The 13,586-nt window shown below is 34.4% G+C and overlaps 1 protein-coding gene across 2 annotated transcripts; it reads right to left on the bottom strand.

The window, feature by feature from the left end:
* Positions 1-1,861: 1,861 nt before the first annotated feature.
* On the bottom strand, positions 1,862-6,314 carry Mtl (Rac family small GTPase Mtl). 2 transcript variants are annotated; one of them, XM_017620950.1, is made up of 5 exons: positions 6,037-6,314; positions 4,192-4,307; positions 3,855-4,087; positions 3,628-3,788; positions 1,862-3,565 (listed from the first exon to the last, which is right to left on the bottom strand). In XM_017620950.1, the coding sequence occupies exons 2-5, from the start codon at positions 4,305-4,307 to the stop codon at positions 3,488-3,490; spliced, it is 588 nt and encodes a 195-aa protein (XP_017476439.1). In that variant the 5' UTR covers positions 6,037-6,314; the 3' UTR covers positions 1,862-3,487. The 2 variants fall into 2 exon arrangements, with proteins under 2 accessions (XP_017476439.1, XP_017476438.1); XM_017620949.1 differs by having other exon boundaries at positions 6,032-6,314.
* Between the last annotated feature and the right edge of the window lie 7,272 nt (positions 6,315-13,586).

A 13,586-nucleotide genomic window follows, 5' to 3' on the forward strand; every position in this document is an offset into this window, starting at 1 on the left:
TCGCTAAGGTAGTAAGTTTTTATATTAGTTTTAATTTTACAATTTGCATAACAACTTTTTCTATACTTATTCAATACTGGCAATGTGTGCATACTGGAAAAATTTGTTTAAAGTAGTAATAAATAAAAATATATTGAGTTGTAATAAACTAAAAAATACATTTGAATGTAAAATAACAAAGAGATTTTAAATAAAAGTTTATGGCAAATAGTTTTTTGTCAACTTTTAAGCTCGAAATAAAAATACAAATATATTTTTTATATAATAGCTTTAACTTCCTATATTTAAAACAAAAACAAAATTAAAAATGTTTTATTGATTTCACATAATTTTTAAAATCTTTCAATTATTTAAAAAAACATTTCCTGTTTGCACACATCAAATTTATAGAAGAATCTCGCTTGAGAAAGATTTGCATTGCATACTTATTAATAAACTCTCTTTACTATTTTCCCTCCCTTCTCCATTCGTCTTTCAACAACCACTCCTGCAGCTCTGGAAGGTACCAAAAGTGCAACGTTCTACCACAATTACCTCATCCATGTCGCTGCCTGCTGAGTGTTTGGTGCTCTCAGTTTCGATGCCATCTCTAAATTCGGAACAGAAACGTCCCAAAAGTGCTGGACCTAAGAAAAAACAAGGACAAGTGATACATCCTAAGCCCTTCCGTCTATATTAAGTTGTTCGATGTAGCAAATGAAGCGTCATTGCGAAGGACATGTATACAGACAGCACCGTTTTGAGTTCCAATATGCAAATGCATACAACCCGCTACACATTTATTAAAGGGTTAATGGCTAAGTAAAGCAATTAGTCAATGCATAAGCACTGTAAAATATACATACGTATTCATCTGGTTTTGTGAAAATCATTTGCGCAGCTGCAAAAGAGACTTCAGCAAGAATGATACCGATGATGTGTGAAGACCATAGGGAAGAAATGGGAGCGCTTCTCACATGTTGCATACAATTAAAAAAAATATTATTCACCAAATTTGCATTCAAAAATGTTAATAAATTACAACCATTATTGTTACATAAAAAAAAATTAAATGCTTTTATTACCACAAATATTGAAATTAATGAGAAGCTGTTAGGTAAGTAAGTGCTCTCTACGGACTTGAATGAAGATATCGTTGCTTGGCGCGCAATACCCCAGTGCTTGCCTACTTCATAAATTTAATGGGCAATAATTTTAGTAGAAGCTCATATTTAATAAGTTCAGTTAGAAACCATTCAAAAGTTTAGAAGAAGATTTAAAAAGCTCTGCAAATTGACACTTTCATACAACTTTTCGATTCATAAAGCACTTCAAATCTTTTTATACCTGATGATAATTTCGGTAGGCCTTCTTAAGTGAAGCCATTCTGACAGGCTAACCCAAAAAGGGCTGAATATTGTTTACCTGCATGCTTTCTAGAAGGGCTTTTCTTACTTATAATTTACGCAAATATACATATACATATATAAGTTTATATTATCATATAGCATTGCAAATGCATTTGGAGTCGTGACAAAACATATTTGAGGAAATGCATCCTACAAAAGTCCATCTTTGAGTGGCGGAAGCAGAAACTCTTCAATTTGTGCCACTCCATGCAACAAAAAGAAAGGAATGAAGAGTGAAAGGCCTCTTGACTCGCAGGAAGGGCTTTTAGTTCCTGAAATTTTGTACTTTGATTTTTTGTCAATTTGGATGTTGGGTTTTAAAGAAGCTTTCCAAGATTTTCAGACTTGTTTAACATTTATAAAGGTCCATGGTTAAAAACTTCAATTCACCATAAAATCATTTTTATATTGGTATGCAACAAAGCATTTAAATTACGACAAGTTACAGTGAAATAAACGATTCAACCATCAGCTCTTGCTCATTTTACTTTATTTATTTTAATATATATACGCTTCGTTTCACAGTAACTTTTCTCATTCATTTTTTATACGTACATTTTTAAATCTACTTCACTGCCGTCACATAATTTTGGATTTTTTCACTATTATTACAATATTATATAAAGTAAATATGCATTTATTTATTTATACCTTTTTCATTATACTCATACAAAATTACAAATAACATTTAAATACATGTTTCAAAACTTTTGAGGTTATACTTTCAAAAATTTGTATTCAAGATGTAAAAAACATTATACATTGTGGGTAGTGAATGAGTGTGCGAAAGCGGAAGATAAAAAAGAGTTTACATGTTTGTTTTTTTATTTGAGTTTATTTTGTTTCATATTTTCTTGTTTTATTTGAGTTTGCGAATTTTTAATAGAACATTACATTATTTTTTTCACTTTTTAAATAGTAACTTTTACAATAACCAAATCATGATACGTATACTTAATAAATAGAAAGGACAAATGAAAAAAAATATAATAAAATATAAATAAGTATTACATAAAACAGTCGTTAGTGTTTAGTTGCGACATACATACATATTAGTACAGATATAAATAAACATATGTATGTAGGCATACCATGAAATTAATTCGAGATTAACAATGTAAAATGCATATTTGAGTAGTTTAGCTCACTGCAACAGAGCGAGCCAGAAGGAGGAGAGTGATCTATGAATGCAGTGATTGTTCATTGGCTGAATTAGTTGTTTATAACGAATTTAAATATCTTAATTGTTTACTAATATAAAAGAACATTTGTGCAACATTCTATAAATGTATGTAAATATACTATGTCTACTTCTAAAAGTAGGCATTTCGTTAAAAAGAAAAGGGGGCATTAACTAAACGTGAGTTTTAAAAATTGGTTTGTCACAACACGTAGTGACAGTTTTGTTTGTCTAAGCTCAAGTCGGTATTCCTTATAACGGTCAACCTGCCATATATATTTTCAATATTTTTGATGCAACATCTTTGAATACCCAGCTTTTATTTAGTTTCCACATTACTCTTAATTTTGTCGCATTAAACAATTGACTAGATAAGCTATTTTTTCCACACAGCTGCAGTTTATGACAAAAGTGAGACTGATTGGTCTGTATGTATACACCTATTTAACTGCCTTGGACAATGCTATTATGGATGACCTACTTTAAAATCAAATACTAGTAGCTGCACAGCATTATTTAGCAGCAAAACGTTTACTCAAAAATAGAAATAATATTTTATGTTTCAGTGAAAAAAGCTGCATTTGCAGCACGGAGAAATGAATTTTAATGGTAAATGAATATCGCCGCCTGGAATCGCTGTTTCCATGATTTTAGTAAGAAACTAAAAGATTCATAATTTTGTTTACTTTTTAAGAAACTAAACGAACTTGTCGAAAACAAACACGATTCCCGAGGTGTCGATGCCTTCAAAACTAATATCAGTCGACTTTAAGTTTCAATAAATATTTGAGCTGGTGTTTGCTTAGAGATGAGTTGACTTCGTGATTGTGTTTGTGTATGTTGCTGTCTAAGGTATGTGAGTGATTTTCTTTTTTTTTTAATTTTGATGTTTTGTTCCACTGTAGAAATGACATACTTCTTACATGACTATACACTTTCGCTGACGTCGCTTTTGTGGTTCTGGCCTGAGCACAGCTCTCACTGCTTCTTCGAAGACCTAAAAAATAGTATTTGTTTAGAAAAAGTCAAATAATAATTGCAATAACTGCCCATACATACCTGCTTGAGTCCCCTTTGCGTGAGTGCAGAACATTCCATATACTTGACCGCGCGTATTTTGTTCGCCAATTTTTGACCCTGCTCACGTTTTAACGGTGCCAAACCTTGTTCGGCCAATGCGCTGAGAGTTTCGCGATCATCGCGTAAATCGATTTTGGTGCCTAAATGAAAAATTATCCGTATGAAGGCAATGCTCTAGGGTACATTATCGCATTTTTTATACGTACCGACTAATATAATCGGTGCATCGGGGCAGTGATGCTTAATTTCTGGATACCACTTCGATGTGACATTTTCGAACGAAGATGGACTGGCCACGCTGAAGCATATGAGAAATACATCGGTTTGTGGATAGGAGAGCGGACGCAGGCGATCATAGTCTTCTTGACCCGCTGTATCCCACAAACCAAGTGAGACTTGAATTGTGTCAACAGTCATAGGCGCAGAGTAGTTGTCGAATCTATTGGGAGAGCAAAAATAATATTAGTATAATAAAGTAAAAAAAAAATAAAAATAAATAAAATAAAATTGTAAAATAAAAGTTGCGCTTGTTGCAATACTTACACTGTAGGCACATATTCACCGGGAAAACTGTCTGTGGTATATGATATTAACATGCATGTCTTGCCAACGGTACCATCACCAACTACGACACATTTAATGGGCCTTCCTGTCGACATCTGCGGGTGGAGTAAAAGACAACGTGGAATATCTATGGTTGATATGGTCAGTAAACATTGTGTAATCAAATAAATTAAACTTCACTTGCGAAAGCTGTATGAGTAGAATGTTGAGTGATTGTTGTTGCTTTAAGAGGCCGAATGGATGGCATATTTAATTAAATACAATTCGCCACTTAACCGCCTTTACGATTCTCGCTTTTCTTTACATGGAATGACGATACACAAAGATATGTATGTATGTATGTATATATTGCGCCAGCGTTTGTGGCAACTGCGTTTGTGTGCATGTGCATGTATGTATGTATGGGCAATAGTGATACAATTTGACATAATACGTCAGCAATTTTCACCCCTTCTAATTATAATAAATAATAAATTTTAAACAACTTTATTATTATTTTTTTATATATGTAGGTTGCCTAACGAATGATTGAAACCTGTGTGTCTTTTTTGGTTCCAACTTAAACTTTTTTCCAACCGCCAAAATGTCCAACATATTAAAGGAACTTTACAGAACCCGGAAAAAATGAAATCTATTACAAGTTATTGTTGAGGAAGATTTATTATTATTGGATTTTTATACCACCCAAATAATACCTAAACATTTTGGATGCCAACTTTTTATTCATATTGAAGTACATACATACTACAGTTGGATCGTTCACTTGACAATTTGGTTAAGCGATTTCTAAGTGGTAATATGCCCAAGACTTATTTTGGAATTTCTGCTGTAAACGGCCTTTCAACTAATCCCTTCCAATGAAGTGGGTCGTTACCGCGGCGTTTGAACTTACGTACCCGGAACGACCCAGATTTATATTTGGCCAAGGACTGCCACTCCTGCAACACTCCCCAGAAGTGGGATTGGCCAAATTTTGATTCACCTAAGTAATTGCCACATGTAAACACCGTATAACGCAAGACACTGAATTGAGAGGGCTCCCAATTGCACATACATACATACATACATAACCCCAAGAGAATTAATAAAAAGAATAATGCTTTCTAGCGATAAAATAAAAAAACGCTTCTACCCAAACAACCAATGGCTTTTGCATAGACAGTAAAACCACAAAACGTTCACCAATCAAAAAACCAATAAAATAATGGGCATCTGTTTGAGTTAATGGCTACAAAGCAAAACGAAATTGGCCGACGGCGACATGATTCGCAAAACTAAAAAGCGACACATCAACCAAAATAGATCTTGTAAGGAATGGGAGGAAAGGCGGACAAGTTGAACACTCCGCACTGGACGCTAAAACGCTACAGTGCCATCGTAGATAGCGACAGCGATAATGTTCTATTTTTGCCGACGACGCCACTCGGACGGGGGGAGCCACGCTACGGCCGCCGGCCAAATTTTCTATTTTTGTACGGGACGCAATTGGCCTCACTATCGAAGTCATATTAATCGCTGTTGCCACAACGTAGTACCTTCTTATATCAATAGCATTAACTGGGGCGCCATCGGTTTTCCAGCTTTTCGTCAATGATGCAATTCAAGCGTTTACCTTCTATGCTATCACAATACTTTTTTACAAGAGTAGATTGCACCGCAGACTACTGCACGAATATTTACAAATTTCACTATATACTTATGAATATAAGCATGTGTACACGCAACCAAAATGACCAGGAGTGGCACAGCGCTGGATAAAATCATGTTTCCACATAAGAATACATAAATATTTCATTTGTGAGGTATTTTTTCTTATTACCTTACTTTTGCAACACACCCAACTCCTCTGATGCACAATCTTTTGTTGTTTTCCTAATCCACTTTTTTGCAGCCGCTGCGGCTGGAAATTCAATCCTCAAACCTTTTTTACTTTGTACTAATCCGTTTTATCTTACTAGATCACTTAATTGATAGCGTGCCGTAAAATTCGTTGATATTAAACTAATTTTTAATTAATTTTACATATAAGATTGCGTTAAAATAAATGCTGCTGAAATTACACGATTCGCCTTTTTGTTCCTTTAATTCCTTTTGGACTCAGCTTTATCGGTGCTTCTTTTTTGTTTGGCGTTCGAACCGATTTGCGCTAGTGCCCATCATCAGTGCTGCCTAGTTACGAAAACTGGCGGCTGTTTTGAGAAATTTCAGTGTTTGTGGACAGTGTTGCCACTTTAACTTTTTACGTACGAAAACACCTCCCATATCGGATTCCAAACTCATGACCCAAAAAGACAAGATCACGCGGGCAGGAGAGTAGCCCGTTACAAAGAACGTAAATGTAAATGTGTAAATGTGTTCTTATACATTTACGTTCTTTGCCCGTTAGAATCGCATTGAGGAAAAAAGTTTAACGATTTTGACATTAGCCGTTTGTTTACATTTCTTCGTTGTTTACAATTTGGTGGTGACTTTTTACTGCAATTTTCTTCGTTTTCGCCTGTGACAACGTGTGTACACATAAGATAAAGAATAATTTAACACAACGGCATGACTTATAGAAGAATTTTCATAATAAAAATGATTATTCATGCGTTCAGCAATTTCGCGGTTTTTTCCGTTCTCTTCGTTGTTTACTTCTTACAACAAAGATGGCGTCGAGATTTCGGCAGCTAGAAAATAACTTTTTTCGTTCTTTCCTTCCCGCGTGATCTTGTGTCTTTCGTTCATGTTCCAAACTGAAAAATTTTTTTTCATTAAAACGAGATTTCTTGAATTTGGTTTTTTAGCTACACAAATTAGCAGTAAAAATTAAAACTAAACATAATATTGTTTACAGTATTGGTTAACCATTCACAGCAATCTTTAAGGTTAAATAAAAGAAATTCGGGCATTTAAAAACTGAAAAACTGGCCTTTAATATGCTTCATTTGTTAAATGGCCCATCAAGTCGATTGACCGTGTATGTTCTTGTTGTGTGATTGTACTTAATTTAATTTACTTTATTTAATTGCCAAAAATTAACGGTAAGTCCTAGCTACTTCAAACCAGTGATGGAAAAGTAGGTACAATTGTATTTTTTGAGTACTTTTACAATTTGAAGGTACATTCACTAAAAATTATTCAGAGGAATGGTTAAAAAGACTTTCAGTGAATGGTGCAAAGTTATTATTGAAATATTAAGAATGGCAAAAATAATAAAATGATCGATTAATCGATTAATTAATCATATGATTAATCACAAGCCAAAAAATAATTAATTGCAGTTAATTGCAATTGTTGAGAAATTATCGATTAATCGAATTTTTAAAGACACTTTTTTACAGGGAGTACACACAAAACCACTTTTTCATAAACAATTTATAATTCTCTTGCTAATCAGCCTTGAATAAAATAAAACGAGTATTTTTAGCGGCAATAATTATTTATTATTTAACCAAGTTTGCAAAAAAAGAGTGTGATAAGCGTTTTATTGTTAAGCTGTTGCGTTTCTCGGTGGCCGTAGCATTGAATTTTGAAAAAAAGGGCTCAGCAGGCACCGAGGTACCAACTAAATAACAGAATTTTTTCGAAAGTCCGTAAAGATCTGTGTAAATAGTTTTCATTTCCTCTCAAGCGTCGGTGATATTCCGCTTTAGTTCTAGGACTTGACAATGCGGGTTCACTCGTATATGTATATATATTTCATGATCCAATGACGGCAGCTAAACCAAATTAGTATGGGACCACCTCTGAGACACTGTCTTTCCGATGCAACAAGAATTATCGGTTGACCTGGTTCAAAGTTATGCGGTAACATACATAAAAAAAAAAAAACAAACAAAAAATATTCCGAAGAACTAATAACCTCATCCTTTTTTGGAAGTCGGTTAAAAAAGGAAGAAAATTTAGAAATCACATTTCAACGTATAATGCGTAGAATTATGCTCCAACTGATCTTGAAGCGTGAGCATTACTTCAAAACACAAAGCTCTTCAGCATGAAGTTACTTATTATGTACGCAGCTTTATATCATTCAATTATTCGATTTTAAGGGCAACGAATTTCTGTAAAACATGTATCAATATTTTAACGTTGGTTTTTAAAATCATGCACACGTTTCCACAGATTCCTTCGTTTATTATCCCAAAGTTTTTTCCTTAATTTCTGCTCTGCGTGAAGTGTCTGCCAAAGTTACGTTCAAATAAAACTTTTTTCCACAAGCAAGCACATATCGATGGCTGAGTGGAAGATCGACCTATCTCGGCAGCCAGTTCGAAAACGCTCTATATCAAAAAACTTTTCAAGAACGCCCTATTTCAGAATTTAATTGAAAAACACCCTATTTTAAAATTCGGTTCAAAAACGCCCTATCTCACTTCAAAATGTATTGAAAATATGCTGATGTAGGGCGTTTTTGAATCGGCAGCTGAGATAGCGCGTTTTTGAAACGAATTCTGAAATAGGGCGTTCTTGAAAAGTTTTTTGAGATAGAGCGTTTTCGAACTGGCTGCCGAGATAGGTCGATCTTCCACTCAGCCATCGATATAGTCAAACATATGTACATACTCGTATGTACATACAGTTCCTCCCCAAAAATTTCCTGATTCCCAACATATGTCCACACTTAAGCTAAATTGTGATTGATGGACACACATCGGTAGGTAACTGTGTAGTCCATCCCCACCCATCGGCCGCAACAGGCCTGGCGAAGGGTAAAATATTTCATTATTGGCGTTGATGTGATTTAGACAAATTACAACGGGTCACTTGGTGATGCAACGAAGCTCAAAAGCAGGGTGGTGATGGAAGTAAAAGGAATGGGGGAGGGCGAGGAGTAAGTAGTGATTAAATTGTTACTTTTTTCTTAACGGTCAAGTGTCGCTGAGCGGCAAATCCTGCAAGTACATACATACATACACACATATGTACGTAAGCGAAGTGAGTAAGTGAGGGATTATGTTGACTTGCAGAAGCTTTGCGTATTTACATACAAATACATGTACATATGTATGTGTAAGCAACCTGTAGTAGAGTTGTTAGTCGCTTGGAAGAGTTTCACCAAAGTTTTTAGCATTTTGGGGAAAACAGTTTATTTAGAAAAATCTATCCACATCCAGTTGGGTATGTTAATTTTAATGTGAATGTCGTGTGAATTTTTCCTGTATGTCATTGAAATACATATATGTATATGTATATTTAGAGCATATTTTTTATCTTTATAGTTTACTCATCCCGAACATTACCTCTCAACCGCAAAAATTAATTGAAATACTTCAAGCGTAAACACTACCTTCCTTGCTAAATTTTTAAATCTTTGCCGGAAATCAAATTGAAAATAAAGTTTTTCATTAAAATTTTAATTTTTTTGCTCCAGTTAGCAGCTGGAGCTGTATGTCCAAGAAACAACGGTGCAAAGTGTATACTATACAACTTTTTTGGTGTTGATCCGGTTGGCTAAGAATCTGCACACATAGCCGGATGAATTGAAGTTCCTATGCATATGTATGTATGTACATACAGTATGTGTGTATGTGTGTGTATATACACACATCGTCTACCCAGTTGGAAAATAGTTAACCTATGACGATTTCATCAAAGAAGTCATACAAATATTATTTTACGCAGAAATCTCACATTTTGACTTCCTTGAACTGAAGTAGACAATTAGCTCTCTTTATAAAAATAATGGCTCTGTTATGCATTCTTAACATGGCATGGTTAGAGTGGTGAGAGTTTTCATACGTTAAATGAGCGTTGTCATGACATAGATGTCTGCTGATTATTGTTGTCTACTAGGGTGATTCATCGAACAAACCGGTTTCTTTCATCTCATTCAAATCTCGACCACTCAATAAATATTTTGAGTTTTCCGAAGTTTTCAAGGCCTTTTCTAGTTTAACCCTTTGATATTTTTGAAATTATATCCTAGGTTATACAGGGATGAACAGTATACCTATTTTATTCCAATAAAGGAATGTTTGCCGCTTAAAAGTTTTCTACGTGTTTGGCCGAGCATCTTCTTCAATTTCCGCTCTGCCTCTTGATGTTGTGACACAAATAAAGAGATATCCACCTCCGAATAAGCTTTTTTCTGGCAAAAGTACCCTCGGAGGTTTGCCATTGTCTGCCGAAGGGCGACCGCTCTTTCAAAAACCTTGGACACTACTACTCAAAAAAAAAAAACAGAAAAGATGCAATACAATATTGAAAAAAAGCTAAAATAAGACCAAACGTGATTTTTTCACTGATCTTTATTTGTTTTACATTTGATCCACTTGCAACTCGCACTTTATTATTTAACGATCTATAAAAGTGCATACCAAAACATTTTCTAAAAACTCAAAAAACAAACAAAACTTTTTCTAAAAACTCAAAAAATAAATTTTCATTTTGACGAATATTTTTTTATAACATTTTTCTTGTGAGTTTTGTTTTTGTTTTTTTTTGAGAATTCTACAATTATTTTCAGAAATTGAAAAATTGCTCTAGTTTTTACAAAAGCAAACTTTAATCAAAAAAATATTTTCCCCTTATTTTTAGCGCATTGAAACTAAAATTTAACATGTAGAAGTCAGACCCAAAAATCGTGTTGACTGGTGAAATGCATGCGTTTTTAAATTCTGATAATTATTGTGCTGGCATTTCATATACCGTTTGTAAAAAGCCGTGCAGTAAAGCAGTAGCATGAGCAAAGCGCAGTAAATTAATTGCAATTGCAGTAAGGTGTGAACACTGCTGAAAAGTCATGCTGCATTTCGAAAGTATCAGCCCACGATAAAAACACAACAATTTTGAAAAATTCTTTTTTTTACTAAAAATTTTATATGATTTTAAAATGTTGGCAAACTTCAAAAAAAATAAATAAAAAATCATGGCCGACGAATTGAGCGAACGGTTCTACCTTAATATATTTTTATCATGGTGTCAGCCATGTCATACATGCGATTTGAAGTTTGCATGACGCCAGGTGTCGATTTCCAGCTGGGTATGGTAGCAGTTACGCTTGTATTCTGCTAAACGTTGATAATGCACATTAATACTGTTCCACTTCTCGTGAAAGTGTAATTTGCATTTTATTAAATTAACCATTAAGTCTGTAAACTTAATTTTTCCATTCACTGGATTAGTTGATAATTAAATGAGTGTTAATTCCTATTGAAAATGCCAGCACAGGTTGCTGAGATTCTCAGCCGGAAATGAAATTAAATTCAATACGGGCATTGTTTAATTATTCACGCTGGCTTTACTGCTCTACTAAGATAATAAAAAACGATTATATAATTTAGATCTTGCACGGACAAGGGATCGAATGAAGGTCCTACAGAGTGTACGCACCTCTAACCACTCAGCCACAACGACCGTCGAATGGTTAGCTATCCTATAAGGTTCTGCAAAGAATTGATTGATCTACTTGAATGAGCGGACTATGCTTGGATGGCACTTTCTGACACAAAATTTCCCAGTTCCCGTTGTTATCGCTTAATGGTGTCACCCAGGCGCAGAAAGGAACAGAAAAGCCTTTACTGACCCATATGCATGCGAGTATTTGGTGGACATCCTTGGGCAAATATATTATTAGGGGAAAGCTTCGTCAATTCGTCTTTTCAAGACACAGATTCCTCCGAGGAACGAATGAATGTGGAGTGGTGAGTCCATGTTTCATCAACGCTCACCAAAAAAAATATTTTTCTAATAACTTACCATCATTTTAAAGTTCATGAATTGTACTTTAGTTTTGGATAATTGTTTTTTGCATTATCATCTTTAGCTTGAAAACTTGATGCAAAAATATTACAATATATTATACATATATGCATTTATAACAATAAAATAGAAAAAGAGTGAAAAGTAAATCGATACAAATCTATTTCTAAAGGCCGGTCCACATAAAACTTTCGCGTTGGCATTGGCGTTGGCGTTGCTTAATATCTGACTATGAATATACACAATTATATGGACATGTCCACATTTCGATGGCAACGCCAACGTCAAAGTTAACGCACACAAAATAATGGACATCCCTCATCGTTTTGCGCGCGTTGTCAATCAGCTGTTGCAAATAAATAAAAATATTTTTAATATTTACTCAAATGTGGGCAATAAATATAGGGATGAAACCGAAGATAAAAACATGTTGTGTTAAGTTATGTTTCTCACCCCACTTTACCGGAACCCAACTCAAGCCTCCTCAACTCACATAAACGCTTCTTGCCTAACCTCATTTCAACTCACCTCACTTTAAGTCACCTCAATACAAATAACCTCACTTCAACTCAACCGAACTCACCTTATCCCCCCCACAACACACAACACACATCACTCTAACTCAACTCAAGTCACCTTATCTCACCACACGATAAATCACCTCACCTCACCCCACCTTACTTCATAGATAACGCTAATTACACCTACGTTCTTTCAGCATACGAACGATATGTATCTAAAATGATATATCAAATTACATAATTCAATGTGGTTGTAAGTGAACAATAGGTTTTATTAATTGCACACATCTTCATACATACATACAAACATACGTATGTATGTATATAAACTTGTTGCATTTGGTGCTTTTAAAACTTAATAAACCGTAAAATTTGGTATCCTTGATAGACTGCAGCGATTCAAATTGCTGTCATCAGCACCCATTCTATGTTAAATATTAACTCATTCGTATGCGAAAACAGTAGAGCAATGCCCGAAAAAAGTCACCACAAAAAAAACAGAAACGGTTGCCATAATTTGGTTATGCGACAGTGGCGTATGCAACAGGCGCAAGCAAATTTATGCACACACACACACATGCTTACATAAAGGATAAATGCATGTGTATAAGTAAACATATGCACCACTTTGCCACACCGCCTCATGCGTGTATGCGCTTTTTGTTGGTTGCGTTTATTATTGCTTGAATGACAAACAATGAGAATTTTAATTTCGGCACACTCCACAAACTCTCATCCTTCTTTAGTATCGGAGTCATCACATTTGTTGAATATAGTACATACTATACATGCACACAAATATGGTATGTATGGATGTACATTAGGGCGATCCAAGACAATTCAAGTCGGAACTTTAATGCTCTCACCCCCTAGGACTCGTCTATATCGAAAAAATATACACCTATTTTTTATTTTGACATCCAAAAATATTTAGAGGTCGCTTAAAGCGCTAAAAGTTTTCCATGTATTTTATATGATTTTATAAGAGAAAAAAACAACTTTTCGTAGAAATGGTATCGAGCTCTTGAAAATCAATATTTTTCGTACGGAAAACTCTGGTTCTCTTTAGGAGGCTTTCAATAATAATACCCAATTGTTTATTTAACCAATTTTTAATACTAAAGCTNTCCATGTATTTTATATGATTTTATAAGAGAAAAAAACAACTTT

This window comes from Rhagoletis zephyria, unplaced genomic scaffold (genome assembly GCF_001687245.7).
Source record: "Rhagoletis zephyria isolate East Lansing unplaced genomic scaffold, Rhagoletis_zephyria_1.1 Rzeph_scaffold_02306, whole genome shotgun sequence".
Lineage (NCBI taxonomy): Eukaryota > Metazoa > Arthropoda > Insecta > Diptera > Tephritidae > Rhagoletis > Rhagoletis zephyria.